This window comes from Silurus aristotelis (assembly GCF_946808225.1).
Source record: "Silurus aristotelis genome assembly, chromosome: 20".
Lineage (NCBI taxonomy): Eukaryota > Metazoa > Chordata > Actinopteri > Siluriformes > Siluridae > Silurus > Silurus aristotelis.
The window spans coordinates 14340516-14360157 of NC_139593.1; the positions used below are offsets into that span (position 1 = coordinate 14340516).

The 19642-nt window shown below is 36.9% G+C and overlaps 1 protein-coding gene across 3 annotated transcripts in view; it reads left to right on the plus strand.

Moving 5' to 3' along the window:
- Nucleotides 1-19642, plus strand: part of LOC310715689 (rho GTPase-activating protein 6) — a 144825-nt gene that overhangs the window by 93253 nt on the left and 31930 nt on the right. For all 3 annotated transcript variants that reach the window (XM_083522303.1, XM_083522301.1, XM_083522302.1), the window contains exon 2: nt 15602-15761. In XM_083522303.1, the coding sequence (XP_083378429.1) occupies nt 15602-15761 (160 nt within the window). The remainder of the gene's footprint in view (nt 1-15601; nt 15762-19642) is intronic.

Below are 19642 nucleotides of genomic sequence, written 5' to 3' on the forward strand. Positions count from 1 at the left end.
AAAGAAAAAGAGAATGGGCTAAGCCACAAAACAAAACAATAAAAACCCCTAAAAGTGTGCAGCAGTGTGCAGCGTGGTTTTGTTTCGTTCAGCTTGGGTTAGCAGTGCTTTTGTTTATCGAACATGCTAGTAGTTTCAGCAGAGCTAGCAGTGTAACATGTTTACAGCTGAATTACACAGCTAAAGTGTGTTCAGTTTTCAGGGTTTTGCGGTCCTCATCCCCTGCAAAGAGAAATGAAGGTTGCTGTAGTGTGATTCATGGGGTGTCCCGAGGGAGGAGGTTGTGAAATCTAATCTACATTTTTAGAGAATTGCAGCCAGATACCAAAAGGCTAGGAAGGTAGATGGTATTTTGAAGAAGAAGAAAAAAAAAAGTCGAGTGAAGGTTCAGTCATACACAATGACTGGCTGTAAAAAGCATGGCACTATTACAACCATAAATGTAATTCCCACTGAAACCGAAAGTGCAGTGTTCACAGATTTTCTAGCAATGGCTGCTTTAGGCAAGAACAAATGGTGAAAAAATAAACAAAGTTACCCCAAGCTTGTGTTTTCAACAACAGTTTCTAATTTGCAAACCTTTCATTTACTGAAACAATCCATTAACACGTATATTTTATTTTTCTTTTTTTATTGCTTTGTCGTAGTGTTTAATAATCAAATGAAAATCCACTCCAAAAAGGAAAAGAGTTGTTATTGGAGCGTGTTTCCTGCTAGGGAGTGTGCTGGTTATGATTAAAGGTAAGGATGAAAAGAACCAGTCCTCTTTATTCGGCTTTGAGAGGATCTGAAAAAGCTCAAGCAGTCGACAATCAATCTTTAATCTCTATCATGTTGGAAGGGAAAGGTGGGAGCAGCGAAATTTTCTTTGAAACTTGATAGACTGAGTTGTATGTGTGTGTGTGTTAGAGAGAGAGCGAGAGAGAGAGAGAGAGAGAGAGAGAGAGAGAATATGTAAGACGAAGAAGTGAAGCAAAATTCCAGTGTGCTATTGTATGGTTTTTGGTCATTGTCTGACTTTTGGCTTCTGCTGGTTTGCGTGCTCTTGGATGATTTTCCTGGGCTGTGCGTGCGTGTCGGTCATTCGGTGTATTAGATTCGGTTTTCTCTCCAAGCAATCTTATTGGCAGATGCAAAAATAAATAAATAATAAAATAAGTCACTAAAATCAATCTTCTTTGTCATTTCTTCGGATACAGGTTTGAAATAAAGTTCTACTTTCCTGCCCATGTAACTAATATGCTCTTCACTGCATATCTGTGTAATATTTCTGTATATCAGAAGATTAGACTTCTACTGCCACTAGTAAAAGGATTAATTTGTTCTCTATAGTTTGATTATTGTTCAATTATTTATATGATCTTAACATCCTTCCTGCATCATGGTAAGTAATTTACTGGGTATCTTATGAAAGTGGTCAAATTTGTCTCAATTCATTTTACCGCAGCATCTATACTTTATTATGTAACATAATACATCACTATATCAAAAAAATGTGTATTATTTATTGTGATGAACTACATGCTATTGGTTAATGATTGAAAGGTAGCTGTTGTTGCTAGTAAATGTTTTGCTGGTTTCTTATCTGTACCATTTTGTCACTAAATGTGACAAGAAAATGTATAATTTCTGAGTAAGACACTATATGATTGACATTGTGGTGCAACCTGTGGGCAAAATCCTGCTAACGTCTCATTCACGTGCCACTAACTCGATTACTAAAAATCTAAAGATCAGCAACTTTTACTCTAATAAGGATTTTGGCCAGAAAATTGCACAACACGTATCAGACGTATCAGAACCTCTCAGGGTTTTGCTGGAGTTCTTAAGCTAAGACTAAGGCCAGGCTCACGTATATAATTCTTGTTTTAAAGTCATAATCAATAAAAAGTATAAGGAGCTGAAAAACTTTTTTGAGGTTTAAGGATGTGGTCTAGTGGTTAAGATGCAGCGCTCCCACCGCTGCGACCCGGGTTCGATTCCCGGTCAGGGAACCATCCCCAGCCACTCTTAGTGCCGGTCCCAAGCCCGGATAAATTGGGGAGGGTTGCGTTAGGAAGGGCATCCAGCGTAAAACATATGCCAAATCAAACGTGCGGAGGATCCGCTGTGGCGACCCCAAACGGGAGAAGCCGAAAAGAAAGTTTAAGGATGCAGCAAAAAAAGGTTCCATGGAACCTGCATAACTGAAGAAAAAAAAAAGAAAAGAAGCACTCGAGTGCTGTAGCAGTGGTAAACAGGATTAGGATTTGGGTTGGGTTTCACTCGGAGATAAAAATAAATAAATAAATAAATAAAAATGCTTCAGCTGTTAAGCTCAGATTTTCACAAGCCGTGTGTTTGCCCTTTCACATTAGATAAAGTCTATCTGTTAAATACACGACTTGCGTATGAATTGCACAATATGACAGCATTTCATCCTCGGGTCTGTGCATAATAGTGGCTCATGACAAATGATTTGAAATTTGTCAGGACCTGCTGCAATGGGAGGGGAGTTTTGCTTGTTTTTGCTCATGTTGGTGTTGAAGGCTAATTGATCAGCGCTTTCAGCGTCTGTGTTATTGCGTTATTGTTAACATTGCTGCATGGTCTCATGCGAACCTGGTTAATATTGAAAATATTTCCTTTGTTAATATAATTTAATTCCATTCCTGAAGATTTCTGCAGAAAATGTGATAAAATTGGACTAGATGTACATCTAATAGGGGGTTTACAACTGAACAGGAAGCTAGCTTACCGTTTCTGCCGTTCTTTCCTGCTGACCAACTCCTTGAGTTTTTTAAATGCTGTATGTTGTAATCATTAACAAACTTCATAAGCAGACTGTAGAAAAGTGAAGGATTTATTATCAGGCACGCAAGGCAAGATTACACAAATTCCATTAGTTGGGAGAGAGAAAGAGCGGGTGGAAAGGCAGGAGGAAAGTTTTTTTTAGGATTTTTTGAGAGAGATGGGCTGGAGAAAGATGAGGAGAGATACAGATGGAGAGGTTGGAGAAAATATTACGTTTCAAAGTGGCTATAAAATTGTGCTATAAATTGTTCATGCACATTTAAAAAGATCATTTATTCTTTTGAAAGTTGGTCATTTCCAGACTGTGTGCATGTACAATATTACCACTGCACCTTAAATGTGTTTGTGTTGTGGATTGATTCTGTCTTCATTTACGACATATTTATTTATATTCATTTCCTCCTTGTGTACAACCCCAATTCCAAAAAAGTTGGGAAATGTCTTCAGGTCTTCTGATCACAGAACAGTTTTTCAGTTTGCCTCAGTTCATTTAAATGAGATTTGGCCCAGTGAAGACGGCAGAATTTCTGGATCATGTTCACGTATGGCTTCTTCTTTGCATGATAGAGCTTTAACTTTAATTAATGGACAACATGGCAAACTGTGTTTGCAGGCAATGAGTTCTGGAGGTATTTCTTAACACGTGCAGCGATTCCCATTACAAAAGTCATGCCTGGTTTTAATGCAGATCACAAGTATTTAATATTAATCTTTGATTGTCCCTTTCCCACAGAGATTTCCTCAGATTTTCTAAATCTTCTAATAATATTCTGATATGATATAATATTTAGTCTTCCTAGTTTGATATTGAGGATTATTATTCTGTAATTGTTCCAACATTTGTAGACACAGTTTTTTGCAGATTGTCTTTACTTCTGAAAGACTCTCTAAGATACTCTTCTTTTTTTTTATTTTTTTTATATGCAATCATGTTACGGACCTGTTGACCACTCCAGCTATTTCTTTTTTAGTAACACTTACTTATTCAGCCTTTTGTTACCTCATCCCAACTTTTTTGAGATGTGTTACACCTATCAAATTTAGAATTACCAAATTTTCCCTAAAAAAATGTACATTTCCTTTGAGAAAAAATTTATATATTTTTTTCAGTATTCTGTTATGAGTAAATATGGGTTTATGAAATTTGTAAATAATGAGATTCTGTTATTTACATTTTCCCAAACTTTTTCTGGAATTGGGTTTGCAAAATGAATAAAGAATATATTTCACTGTTAGCATGTACTATAATATATACTGTATAATGCTTTCTAACTTTGTTACATTTGTATAACATTTGTTGAAGTCTTAACTACTGCGCTACGATTTCCCCCAATTTTCCCCCAAATCATGTTCGATGTACAGCAACAATTTATCTTCATCTTCAACAATGTCGAACTGATATACACATTTGAATGTAAATCCAAGACTCAAGACTTACTTACACTACAGAGAAACTAAAAACAGTCTAAGTCAGAAGTTCTCAAGATCATTTTAAGTCACCTCACCTTCTTATCTGGTTGAGATCCCTAGGTGTTTACTCAAGTTGAAACCAAGTCATGTCTTAAATGAGTAAAGAAGAGGTGGGACATTTCTAACTCAATCTAATGTCTGCCTTAATGACTTACAGTAAAGCAAACTATTTAGCATTACTGCAAAAAAATGTATTGAAGGTTCTGTAGTCTTATAATTTTAGATCCGGTTAAAAAATAATAATTCAAAATTTTAATTATTGTAAGTGAAGTAAGTAAAAAAAACAAAACAAACCCAATAAACTTCAAAATTACTGAAATGCATTTCCAAGGACTTGAGGATGGCTCTATCATGCCAATCTTTAATGTAATAGTAACATGATTGCGACGTCATAAGCGTGTGACCTTGCAGAACCTTGCAATGCAAGTTTGCAAATTTAAGATCAAGCCATATTTAACACATTTAAATTGATTTACTATTACAAAAAAAACAAACAAAAAAAAAACGCTTTACTGCAATAATTACATTTTACATTTATTTGCTGTCTGGTTACATAAACTTATTAAAGTCAATTCAATTTTGAGATTATGCTTAATTCTATTGAGCTAAAACAGGGCTTCTTAGATCTGATATCTATCTCTAGAGCTAATGATCAAAAAGCTTGAAGCTGTGCAGGACAGTAGCATGCTGGGACTGGATTTGCACACTCCATAGTTTTAAAGGTATCAGTTAGATTTCATTTTTCATTTTGAATAAAGTATAGACTTTTCTCTTTTTCATCCTTCTTCCAGTCATGACCAAACAGGGAAAAATGGGTCAATTGCTCGTCATTGCTTGGTGCTAATTGTTAGGGAGTCTTTCAACTAGAGGGACTTCATCTAATTGTAATGTTTTATAGTAATATAGGGGTACAGGGAGATCAAGAAAGCTCATTAAACATGTTGTTGTATAGCATGCTAAAACTGGTCAGAGTTACTTTAGTGTCCTAAAGGCCTGTTTTCCAGCTTGGCTTTGAGTTCCTTACATCTTACCTCATAGGCACAGATGTGCGAGTTTGATATTCTCGAGTGAGAATTACGCAAGCCGACATGCTTGTGCACGGAGCAGATGTTTCTGTGACATGAAGAACACGATTTCAATATTGATTGCTATTATATTATTAAAAATCTATATGGATTAAGATGTGCAATGATTTATATATACAGTGGTCCCCCGGTTATCGAACGGCTCGGCTATCGAACATTCCGGTTAGCGAACGGTTTTCCGAACGAAATTTCGGTCCGGTGAACGATCAAAGTTCCAGTTATCAAACGCCACCCACGCTGCCCAACCCAGCGTGAGGGGAAGAAACTGCTTCTGCTTCAACCATCGCTGAGTAAGCATCTATCACAGCTTCTGTTTGTAAGTACAGTAATCATTTTGTTTCTTACAAAATAAAGTAAAGTAAAGTTGTTAATTTATACTTTTACCGAGCCAAGACAAAATACCCGCAGAGATCGGGATAATCCGGCAAAAGGCAGTCCATAAGTAATATTCATGGTGCTTAACGGAGGAAGCCCGATTGCGATGAGCTCAATGTGGGTGGGGCACGCATGAAGGAACAGGGAATTCCCTGAAGCACCATGACAGCAACCGTAGGGGGCGTGGCAGGGGGATTCCTGACTATTAATACGGCTAAATACAGGAAAAAAAAATTTAATTATTGGGTATTGGTGGAGTTCGGGAACGGATTAATTGGTTTTCCATTATTTCTTATGGGATAATTAGGTCTGGTTTTCGAACATTAAGGGACGAATTAAGTTCGATAACCGGGGGACCACTGTACAATGAAACTTTGTTTGCATCGCTGATTTGATCATAAACTTATTTTCTTTTTTTTGTGGATGGATATATACAGTATATTTGTGTGTGTGTGTGTGTGTGTGTGTCTGCTATTAGTAAGCATTGTGTTTATATTAATGCACATGCTGTAATGCAAATGATTGTTTTTATATTAAAGGCCCCTTCGCTTCTCCACAGATGATCAACATTAGCAGTGGTGGATGAAGGACACTGTTTCTGTTCTTGACTAAATGTACCCATCCCTTGCTTAACTCCAGTGATAGTAAAAGTACTTCATTTACTCTTCCACATGAGTAGAAATGTGTGTTTCAGAATGTACACAAGTATCATTCAAGTATCACAAGTGAAATTGCTGAACTGTGAGAACAATATTCGAATCATTTATTCAATAAATCAATGTTCTATTTGCCTGTACATCATGCCATTGTGAGGAGAAAGAGTACTTTTACGCCACGCAAATTCTCACGAGAACCGTAGGGTTTTGCTTGTGCTCTTGCATCAGGTTCTCATTTATTGCAAATAATGTATTTGCTTCAAAGTAGTGAGGGACGGCATGTTTTTTTTCGAAATTTATTGAGTAAAAAAGTCAAAGTTTCCACTGAGATTAAAATTCTCATTTAAATAAAGAGCAGATACTTAAAAAATGTGAAAATTCTTTTCTATGTTACTGTCTAATGCTGAACTGAACAATTCATTAGCTAAAGAATGATAAATGATAAATGTTAATATGGTGAAGGGCGAACCTTTTTTTCATAAGTAGCTTGCAGTTTTTGCAGATTAAGTATTTAGATTTTCATCACAGGACCTTGTTTGTTAGACACATGACTAGCTGTAAGGATGTGACTTGTTTATAGCTGGTATGATGTAAGTGAAAGCGGTTAACAGGAACTTGCTTGTTTCCTGGATGTTCTACAACGTGAATCTTAACCATCTACTTATTTTGGGTTTAACTTATCTGGATTTAATTCACAAAAAAATGCAATTGTTAAAAAAACAACTGCTGTGGTGTATGAGGAATCAAACACAAGTACGTACACGAGGAAAAAAAACATCTGTAGTGTTTTATTTATTTATTAATATCATCAAAATTAATTTCTGTAAACTTTCTGTAAACTTTTACAAAATATTTGTTTATATAATTTCTAGGAATATGATGATAATTTCTAGGTCAATGATAATAATAATTGGTTAGGGCCTGGACTCAATCCATGTCAGAAAATAATGTCTTATATTCTTTTAACCACTCTTTCACAATTTGAACCTGAAGAACCCTGGCATTTTCATCTTGGAATGCACCTATTCGATCAAGAAAAAAATGCATTGATGGAAAATCCTGGTCCTTCAGTATATTAGTAGTCAGCTGACCTTGTTTTTTTAGGCACATAATGTTGTTGAACTGCTGAAGCATCCTCAGGTCATAACACTACCCCCACCAGCTTGTAGGCTAAGCTCTAGGCATGATGGGTTCTTCACTTAATTTGCTTTGCTTCTTACTCTGATGAGCCCATTACTCTGAAACATGATGAATCTGTGCTCACATGACCTTTTTTTTCTTGCTACAGAGTCCATTCATTAGATTATTAAAGGTCCTGATTGATGATCTTTTGTGCTGCACTGTGTAACCATACATCCCAGGTGTGCTGGTGTCACCCAGGCTTGATTCATGCTGTGTTCCTCAGGTTTAGATTTAAGAGCTGTCTGGGAGAGCTGAGTGTGTGTGTGTGTGTGTGTGTGTGTGTGTGTGTGTGTGTGTGTGTGTGTGTGTGTGTGTGTGTGTGTGTGTGTGGTGGATGTGCCAGGGCTGTAATTCAATTATGAGGAGCAAAAAATGTTCTTTGCGTCATTGCGCAAGCTGTTGTTCTGCTTGTATTTCAGCCAGGGTGTTGGACATGTGCTGCGTAGGCCCGAGTTAGATAAAAAAGGGAATGTAAAGAATGCACACGTTTCACATCACTGCTTCAAAGTGTTTAAAGTAGCATAGATTTGGATATATTTAGATTTTATGCCACTGGGTGCAAAGGGTATTCTCCAAATGCACGTATTATAAATATAATATGTAGGTTTATATATAAAATGTTGTGCTTTTTTTATAACTAGAATGTCATATATCAGCCTGCGAAAATTCATATTATGCCACTGATGTCTTACAGAATGAAGAATCTGTGCTTCGAAAACATAAAAGTGCCTATAATCAGGAATAGCTTGTGACTCATCCAGATGTGAGTTCCATTTCCCCATTTTTCAAACACCAACGTTAGCAAGTAACCAGGCAGCAAACACAAATGAAATATCTATGAAAACGCAAAGAGGAAAAAAAAAATGAAGAAGAATGAAGAAAGAAGTATGTTTCAGTCTCTTGGTACAAATTTAGCTCACTGATCTCATTGTGCGACCTGTCCTTTTACTGCTGATGGACAATTAAGTGTTTTTGTAGCTCGAAGTGGTTGCCATGGACACCTCGGTAGAGATCCCGTCATACACACTCAGGCTGTGTATCCGTCGCCGTGGAAACGGACGTCTCTTTTTGTCTCGCTTTGCATGATTTGAGCTCGTTGGCTGTAAAAAGATATATATATATATATAATGTACATGTGAGTTCATATTAAAATGATGATAAAGGAGAATGTGTCATATGTAAGAGGCTATAAGTGCAGGTTAAGCATGTGCATGTGGAATCTTTTAGGAGATAAGAAGACGACGTCCTTTCAGGATTTTTGTTCCTGACCAGCTTTTATGATCACTTTCTTAGTGTTATACTGAGAAAAGTTATTCAGGCAAAATGTGACTTGTTTTGTTTTCTATTTCGGGCCTTTCACTTGATGGCCTAAGTTCCCCGCAGTAGCAGTTCTAGAGCTTTCTGCCAAACACTGCATAGAAAGTGCATGTTTTATCTTGTTTATTTACTATTTGTTTACTAGTTATACTCATTTTCTGTTTTTGTTTGTTTTTTATTCCTCCGGGATGAAAAAAGTGGTCTGTCTGACTGTCTGTATGTCAATCTATCTATCTGTCTTCACTTTATGGACAAAAGTTTGTGGACACTTGACCATAAAATTTGCATGTGTTTTGGAACATCTTGTTCCACTAGATTTTGGAGTGTGCTTGTGGAGATGTGTGGTCATTCAGCCACCAGGGTGTTAGTAAAGTCAGGTGAGGAGGTTTGGGGTGCAGTCAGCATTCCATTTCATCCCAAATGTGTTCAGTAGGGGTGAGGTCAATGCTATATAGCAGATCACTCAGGATCTTCCACTTCAATCCATGTAAACCAGATCTTCATGGAGCTGGCTTTGTGCTCAGGAGCATAGTCATGCTGAAACATGTTTGGGTCTCGTAGTTCAAGTGAAGGGAATAACGCATGCTACCACACCCAAAGACATTATATACAATTGTGGACGTTAATATTTTATCGTAACAGTTTGGGGAATATACTTCAAGGCTCTTTTCTGTTCTGGCACCGAGGTGGTGAAATGAACTTCCCCTAGATTTCCGTACAGCGGAGACCCTGGATATCTTCAAGCGACGATTCAAGACCTACCTCTTCCTTAAACACTTAAATTAGCACTTTCCAAATTTGCTTTGTAGAATTCGAAAGTTATATTTATATTAAGTTTGTAATCTTGCGTACCAGTGTAGATTTATTCATTGCTAGAGACTCGAAGCACTTTTGTACGTCGCTCTGGATAAGAGCGCCTGCTAAATGCCGTAAATGTAAATCTAAAATACCAGCACCTAGGCATGGAACTCATCTCTTGATGTCTGAATGAAATGTTTGCATACAGTACTGCCATCAGCAATCGCTTCATTTGGAAAAGGAAAAAGGAAGCACGTGTACATACATATCCTTTGTTGTCAACATAACACAAGATCCTGTGCATCAGATTGAGCACACCAGCCAAGACAAGATAAGAAAAAGAGATCAGATGTGTGGAATTACAATTCATTACCATTATATGTGCAATTCTGATTGGTCAGGAAGTGAACGAAGCCTCTGACAGCTTCTATGTTAGACGAGACACAAATAAATAATGTACATTTATAGAAAGAAATCTCCAGTTATTACTTTGTTACTGTATTTTTTGTTTTGAAGTATCTTCCAATCTTTTTATTAAAGTATTTTCATTTTGGGAAACTTTTACACTGCATTTCAGAAAACATGTTTTTTTTTTGCTACTTTAAAGCAAATAAATACACTGCGTTAAAGAGAAACTTGTCACCTTACTGTAATATAGTTTTTATAGATAAGTACTTTTATTTGGGATAATTACCGTAATTTCCAGACTATAAAGTGCACCCATATATAAGCCGCACCCACTGAATTTGACAAAATTTTTTATTTTAAACATAAATAAGCCGCACCTGACATTGAAACTAATGTACTTTACACAGGAATTAACGAAAGACAGTGTCTGTTACACGGTGTAACGGTTGAAATATGTTGCGCTTCCTTTAGGAGCATAGCGGTATTTTAAGAATAGCCTGGCGCTGCATTTTTCCACTATTACTGCATGTGTGCAAGACCGAGGAATATGTCCTTATTATTTTCTGATGCTCATTTCTAAGTTTCTTTGACTAACCTGTAACGCTGTTGCCAAGAATAATAAAAAAGCACGAGTTTTGGAAACCTGTCTGTGCTTATATGATTTCTGTTGCAAATGGAGTTAGCGAGCTCTCCCTTCACCCAGACTCAACGCGTTACAACGGCTTGTATCTAAACAGTAGCCTACCAAGTAAGTCATTGTTCACTGTCTTCCTTCATCCTTTCACAACTTTTTCTCTCGGGAGTTTATCTTTTGGCATCGTCGTGCGTTTAAAAATCTCCATCGGTGGAAGTTTTTCTCCCGAAGTCGTGCAGGTTAGAACACAGGTGTGGTGCGTTTTTTCGTTTCCGTTTGGAAATTTCATTGGTCTAATGTTTTGGGGTTCAGTTTTTTGGCTTGAAGTTTGTGAAACCGGGAAAAACCCAGGAAAAATCCATAAATTAGCTGCTCCGTTGTTTAAGCCGCAGGGTTCAAAACGTGGGAAAAAAGTAGCGGCTTTAAAACCAAGTGCTTTTGTACTTTTTAAGTAGAAAAGTAAAAAGAAGTACACAAATAAGAGTAAGATTTTAGCAGGGAATCTGTACTTTGACCCAATTACAGGAATGGTTGACTTTGTCCAACCCTGTGTAACAGTAAGTTTTCTTCACTGAAAGTCTTAGTATACTGACAAAGACAGAAAATTAGTGAAAGCAGTGGTAATGTACATGGTAATGACTGCTGCTATAACCAAACGGTATGTTGTGGTTCATTAATAAATCACACAAAGTTTGGGGTATAACAGCAATAAAACAAATTTTAGTTTATTTCTTTTTCCGCTTCTAACATGAAATAGCTAGTGTAGTCAGCAAATTTTTGTTTAAGTATTTTCAGTCATTTTGCCTAAAAGGCTTTTGGGCTTAGAGATTCTCACCGTCAAAATAATGATGTATCTCAATCTCAAACTATTTACAGATTTCACTGTAGGTTTCCAAGCATTACAGAAAGCTGTGCTATACAGATTGGTCTTTTCTGACAGATTTTGTTAATGATTTTGTCCTGATCTTTTGTTACAGATAAAGAAAGGGTTTTATTTCTTTACTTCTCAAAAAGAAGTGTTTGAGTTGTGCAGTTATACGCTCATAGCCTGTACTTGTTAGACCCATGTGGCTAAGGCCTTTTAGACCTTCGGGCGAATGGACTTGCAGCTCATTAATCTTATGTGAAGGGGCAAAACTGAGGGAGAGAAATGATGGAAAGAAGCTTAAGAGGGACGACCCCTCAAATTCTTTTGAGCTATCCAGAGGGTAAAAAAAACCCTGAGGATTAGGAGTTGCTAAACGGATTTGTGACTCACTGACCATCATCATGTCTGATGTGATTTAAATATGTAAAAAAAAAAAAAAAAGCTGGATAAAAAAATGAAAGATAAAGTGTTACACTTTTGTCATAATCCTTCTTTAAATACACCCTTAAAACTACATTAGAGTTAAGCTTACACAGCTGTAATAGACTTTCTCAGGCATTGAAGCGAATGTTTTACACAATACAAATATATTATTATAACAGACTAACAAGATCTGTGTAGAAAATATGACCCTGGACTATGATTCCCATTTGCCAATGCGCCCTTATATGACTGTCTTGTGTCACTTTTCATTCACACTTAAATCAATGCATTTGAATGTACGTATGTCTAAGTCTCACCTTTCGTAGTACACTTTGGCTTATGTGTGTCAAGTCAAGAAGCTTTTATTGTCATTTCTACCATATATAGGTGACGCAGTACACAGTGAAAATGAGACAACGTTCCTCCAGAACCCTGGTGCTGCTTTAAACAATTATTGTTTAATTTACAATGACATTATACAACAATTTCGTGGTGGTTTTCGGTTTAGCTCTGGGTTTATGGCTCAGTTTCCTCTTATTTCATGGTTTTTGTTTTGTATATTTGCACTTCAAATCTGCACTTGCATCCACCTCCACTTCTCTGGTAAAGATGAATTAGATGTCGATTAAGACATAGCAGATCAGTCACTTATTGGTCTCTTAGTACTGGCTCTAATGAAGTCGTCCATCTTTTGTACAGCGACATTCTTAGCTGAGTTTCACAATGTGTTCATTAAAGATGTGTGTAAATAAAAAAAACCCTGGCATTTACTGTTTATAAAACTACAGTCACTGATTTATGATGTCAGTGGCGAAATACATTAGTTGCACAGGCCCAGTAGCATGACTAGAATACAAAATGTCTTGTGTAACTTCTCCTACAGATGATTTACGAATAAAAAGGTTTGCTTCCAGTTTGATAAATGAGGTCCAGTGTGCAAAAAAAAACGATTTCTGATGTAGCAATCGTTCCAGTCTGCACCGCTTGTGCCGTTGCTCTGCTTGATTACCTCAACCGCCTCTTCAGAATGCTCTCATAACACTAGATGAAGGAAAAACAAAACCGTTTTCAATTATTTTGGCTGATTTGCAGGAATTTGCCAGAAACATTTGGATGGCAATCAGCCGAATGTCAAGCTGAGGTTCATTACCCTGTTAACTAACCACAACACTGCACATTAGTTACCCTTTCACACTTTCGTCTGTGCTGCCAAAAGAAGGCGCAAGGGATCAAATTCTGTGATGGCTTAAGAACCAAAACAGTTGTGGTAGAGAATGAGGTCGAAGGCAACAGTGAGCTTGACTGAATTATCTCACCAGTTAATTAAAAGCAGTGCTTTTGCCTTTTATGTACGATGCCAAAGAGCCTTTAGTCAGAGTTAAGCCCGGGGGCGGCATGGCACTTGGCAATTTGTGCATACAGTATATAGGAGAAAGTGCACATGCTTTTCACATGAAGGCTCGCATCAGTTCCTCCTACCGCTTTTAATCCTTTTCTTCTTTTTAAAGCAGTTCGTAGACGCTATGTTTCAGACCAGTGGAGTTGTTCAGCTTAGGACAGTTTATTATACCTGATGTATGTGAATAGAGAGAAAAAAAGGTGTGTTTTATTAGCATATTTGTCTATCAGAGTTGTACATATATGTTTATAAATGTATTTTATTTACAGCAATCCCCCTGTTTATTGCCGCAGTTACGTAAAAACATTTTACTTAATTTTATAATTAATAATTAGATTTGTTTCGATAAATTTCACAGGCCAGTGGAGTTGCTCAGATTAGGACAGTCCATGATACCTTAGATACGTGAATAGAGAGAAAGAAATGGCTGTTTTATTAGCATTTAAATCTATCAGAGTTGAATTATAATCAAAACAGAATAAAGCCTTAATTAACAATACATTTAAATCAAAAGATAATCTTCAATCGGTTGTTTATTGTGGTGAATAGGACACACGTAAATGAGCCTGGAGTGCGCTTGCACACACACACACACAAACACGTGCTCACACTTTTCTATTTCTCTTCTCGTTTGGCTCCGGATGCTGCCTTTGCGTCATCTTAACCCCAGAGGTTGTTTTTGAATGCTGCGTCTGTTGTGGTTTTATGCACTGTCAACTCAGCATCAAGTAGTAATAGGCCAGGACGTACCATTCCAAGAGTGCAGGCAAGCCAAGAAAAAAACGGGTTTGATGCACTCACATTTTACATTCGCCAATGCATTATGTATTAAAGGAGCATGCACGGTTATTAAAAAAGGCCTAAATATGTGTACATTTCATACATGAAGGCAGGGCTTTGCAAAACCTGGGTGCTTAAAGAGTGCATGAAGTATTTATACAATTTACATACAATCTTGACTTAAAACCTATATTTAGTGTTTCGTTTCTTTTTTTTTATATCATTTGATTCAACATGAATGTGAATTCTTAATCGCTTTATTCACAAATGTATTTTATCTACAGTAATCCCCCGTTTATCGCGGCGCTTGCGTTCCAAAACCACCCGTGATAAACGTAAAACAGCAAACATTTTACTTCATTTAATAATTAATAATTATATTTGTATTAATACATTTCATTATTTCAACATAAAACTCCAGAAAAACAATTTCCCATAAGTTTTTTGTTCTATCTTGATATCTGGGAAAATCAGACAAACAAATTAGTTATGTGGCAAATGCAATTGCGCGATAAACCGGGGCACGAGATTCGAACCGGGAATGCGTGGTATTCAGAAAAACAGACAGTGGACATGTGTGGGTTACGGTTCAATACTTGGTAGAACCACCTCTGGATGCAATTAAAGCTGCACGTCTTCTGGAATTTGTTACTATCAGCTTTGGATCCAAAGCTATTTACTCTTAGTTATTCTTCTCTGCAAAATTGCTGGTGGTGTCAGATTACATGGAGAACTTTGTTGTGCAGCGATTTTTCTGAAACCTTGCCACATCATTTTTATCTGATTCAGATCTCAGTGTTGAATGGACCAGTTTAACAAATTCTTGAATTTGAATCACTTTTACTGTAGCTTTGGCAATACAGATAGTTGTGGCTGTCCTGCTGAAAGTTGAACTTTCAGTCTTAATTCTTAGAAAATAATATATTTCATTTTAATTTTAATTTTTTTTTTACTCTATTTGTCTTTGTTTTTTTATATTTTACATTTGTTATAAAGTGAAATAAAATGAAATGAAATTAAATAATGGTCAAAGTTTTTTGTAACCAAATGCCGGTCAGATTTCATCTCAATATAAGTATAAAATAAGTACAGGTGTACTTATTATACTTATATTGAGATCAAATAACAAAATGAATGTCAAAGCTTTATTCAAAAGTGCAAATACTGTATATGTTTAATTAATACAAGTCATCTAGCAACAGGTGAAGAAACCACAGACTAGGCCAGGCTTTTTTTTTACTTACAATAAATAAAATCTAATAACTAAACACAGGGTTTTTAATGACAAGTCAGTTTGATGTGAATTAGACTGCTGTAAAGTTCTCTGCAATGTAAGTGGCTTACGAAACACCATAAGACTGGACTGGTAAACCATATGCATAGTATATATCATTCTTCAATTTTACCTTATAGGGGGATTTCACGTGGAATAGCCTGTCTGGAAGGAGTGTACGTCTCAAACCAGTGCCTATACAGAGCCTGTCTGAGCTGGAGAGAGCCAGACTACAAGAGGTTGCCTACAGCCGCCTTCACCAGGACTATGACCTGGGCTGCCAGATCACCATCCCTAAAGGTATGACCAACCTGAACATTCTGCATACAAACTGATTAAACGCAAAATAAAAATGTTGCATTTATGTCAGGATGCTGTGACACTTAAAATACCCATGTTTCAGCATTAATTAATATAACTGTTTATAAATATGGATGCAAATCCTAATTCCGCTAGCTAGCAACCCGCTGGCAAACTAGCTGTATTTATTTCAGGTTTCCACATGTGGAATTTTATTGTCTGTGTCTTGTTAGATTTTATATTCACAATGATTTATATAGCAAAATTCAGCCCTGTCAAAGCACGTGAGATTTATTCATTGCTATCAAGTGCTAAGGTATTCATCTGGCTATGCAGGTATTAAAGTAGTTTATATTCATCAAACTCGTATTTATCCCCGTAATCAATTTACAATAAAGAACTCAAGCAGGTTTAATGCTAACCAATATAATACTGTACATATGCAGAAGACACAATGGTTTAAAGGGATATTTGCATTGATTTCCTGTGCAAGTTAAGATACACTATATGGACAAAAGTTCTTAAGATAATTGACCATAAGATTCATGTATGCTTTTTGAATATCCCATTCCACATTAAGTCCCTATTTGTTGTTATAATAACCTCCACTCTTCTGGGAAGATGTTACACTATATTTGGGCTCTTTTGGTAACAAGGGCAAAAGAAAATGTAGGTACCGATGTACGCTGTGGACGCCTGGGTGTCAGAGTTGGAGCCAGAGCTCTTATAGCAGGACGTTCAAGTTCTTCCACATCAACCCACGTACTTTATACGATATCTTCATTTAGCTAGCTTTGCACACTTCATGTAGCTAGCTTTGCATTGTTATGCTGGAACAGGTTTGTGTCTTCCAGTTCGTGTGAATGGCTATCGATTTTTTTATTCCATCGATTAATTGGATAAGTACTTTTTGTTTATTAAAGAACAATAATGAATATATAATAGAAAATAAGACGGGTCTCTTAAAATGAACAAGTGATTTGACTCCTTGTTTTTTTTTAAGAAAAATGTAAATTTTTATTGCTGAAATTGCAATCTGTGAAAACTAAACCCATTTAGTGCATCAAGATGCAAATACAAATATACAATTAAAAATATATATTTTAAAGGACTTAAAAGAAAAAAAGGTAAACGCACTGTATAGTGTTTCATTTATATTTTAGTTCGAAATGATCCCAAACTTTGGAAACGTTCTGCCGTTTTCTTTGGCCTGAATCTTCACCTCGCCCCTCGCTGTTTTCTCCCCGTTCCTCCATTTTTCATTCTGCAGCGTCTTCTGTGTTACCTGTCCAGAGCTCCCCTGATTTTTGAGGGTGGTGCGTCAGTAATAATGGTCTGTGGGGAAACACAATGCACCTTGTTTAGTTAAAAAGTCCAAACAAAGCAAATCATTTTTTTCTAGTTACTCGAGAAATCATATCAGCTCTAATCACATCCAAAAACATCCTATACATACGAAGCCAGTAATACAATTCTGACTGTGAAGGTGTTGGAATGTGTTTGATTGCTACCTAACAGTTCCAAGTTTGATCCAATGCTCAGTTAATGCCTGTGTGGAGTTTCTCTCTACAGTATGTCCACATGGGTTTTCTTTAGGTTCTCCTGTTTCCTCCCAAAAAACAGTCCTGGATAAAGCAGCTAGTGAAGATAAATGAATGGCCCTCAGTATTTCAGAATGTGATGCAATATTGCGTTGCAATGAAGTATAACTGCCGTTAAGCTAAGGATCAGACTGTTTAGATTACTACAAAATCTTCCAAGATTGTAGGCCGTTTTCTGGAGCAAAGTTTTATAACAGCTTCCTGAAATAGCATGGAAAGAATTTTTTTTGGTACAGATTTCTAATTTGCATGAATGGTAGGGGAGTTTAGAATTGCACAGTCCAGACTTGCTGCTTAACTAAGTAAGCATAGACAGATTGCACAGACAAATGCGGCTATACAAAAGTCCATACCTAATACCTTCGGGTATACCAGTACCTAAGTCACACAGTACTGGCAATATTGAGTGTTAAGTCATTTTTTTTTTTCCTCAGTGTGTTTATGTAATGAAGCTCTGGTGATGCCATGAGATTTGGAGAAATCTGCTTGTAAAAATTGTATCATCATTTGATGGTCTAGGTCGCAGTAGTTTCTTGAATTCTGCTTTCATTCTGCAAAACGTGAAACCCTGGTGCATGTGTTGTACTTAACTTAAGCTTCATTTTTTGTGAAATATTTGGATATTTGAGTTGCATTTGGGTGGAGTGAAATCCTGAAAGAAATATGCAATGCAAAGTGTAACAAAGAAGAAGACCTCCGGTACGTGTGTGTTACAGTGGTTTACTGTTCATGCCAGTTTGTTCACCTGACTCAAGTCGTGTTTTTGCTGAATTCCTGGCAGAGACTGTGGGAATTAAATTCAAAATTAGTTTTGAGGGCACAGAACGAGATGACTAACTTTAGAGTCACCATATCGTCAATCAGTCTCATTCGTTTTAATGACGGAGACTAATCCTAATGCTTTAGGTTTTCAGCATTGCTGTTTCTTCAGAGTGCTTGAGTTTGGCCTTGACTTTAGGTTTAAGAGTGTATGGAACAGGTCTTGCATAACACGTGTACTTTATACAGCCAAGCCCATCAGTTAAAACATTTCATATGCTTGAGGGATTTACTGCATGTATTGTAACCATGTGCACGTTCTTAATCTTTTACATCCATGCAAGCCTTAACAATACTTGGAATATGCTTTTTATGAACAGATATAACTTTATCTATTGTTTGTTGAGCTTCAGTATAATTGGTCTAAATCCTCTGTCTGGGACCGTCAAGCCTTTTGTGTGTGTGTGTGTGTTTGTGTGTGTGTGTGTGTGTGTGTGTGTGTGTTCTCAGAGTCAGCTTGGCAGCACTATTTGTAGCAGCTTTTTTTTGTACATTGCATCTGACAGCTGCTCCAGTGTCACTTTGTGATTGAACCACTATCCGATCCAGCAACTGTGTTAAAACAAAGCACCAGACTGACATCAAAGTTAGGCATTCCCTCTCAACAGACTTGTGACTGTTTTTCTGAAATATCTTCTATTTCATTCACATCACACTATGTTCTTGAGCTTCCTGGAGCGTTTCTTTATTTTTTCTTTTCCCCCTCCCCGTTTTATTGCTTTTGTTTGGCCGCTAACGTTTACATCTGCGAGAGTGTTCAAGGAGACCTAGCTTTTTCTGCAACATCAACGGTTAATTTCTCGTGTCTGAGCTAAAGTTTCAACCAATAAAAGGGCCATCGACATCAGTTACATTCTTATATTCCGTCCTTACGCCGTTGAGATTATTGGATTCAGTAAAGCAACAATCTGCTATTGTTGCCCCTACCCTTGATCGCATCCCACTGTGGAATCTGAAACTTTCAACAATGATGTGGGTTTTTTTTTTTTGTTTTGTTTTGTTCCTTAGACATTAATCTCATAAGAGCAACTAGCAGGCTTAGTGGGTGCAGTGGAATATTAAAGTCTGTTGTGATATGTGTATCCTTTTCATTAGCTTCGGTTCATTTCAGGATTGTAAAACACACCAAATCGTTTGCATGTGTGGGAGTTTCTTGGTTTCATGGTCAGGAATTTGTCAGGGTGTGCTTTAATGGACATTTCCTGTTGGTTTTAATAGAGATTGTTTTAGCTCTGAAGTCAAACATAGAATACTGTTATCTGGCATGGTGGCAAAGTGGGTAGCTTTGCTTTCCAGCAAGTTAGTGTCTGTTCTCCATTGTTCTGTTTGGGTCCGGCTTCCCATCAAGGGTGATATATGCTTTAAATCCACTGCAACCCTGAGCAGGATAAAGCACTTGAATATACTACTATAATTGGAAATGCCAGTTTTACTTATAGGGGAAAAAGACAATGAATCACT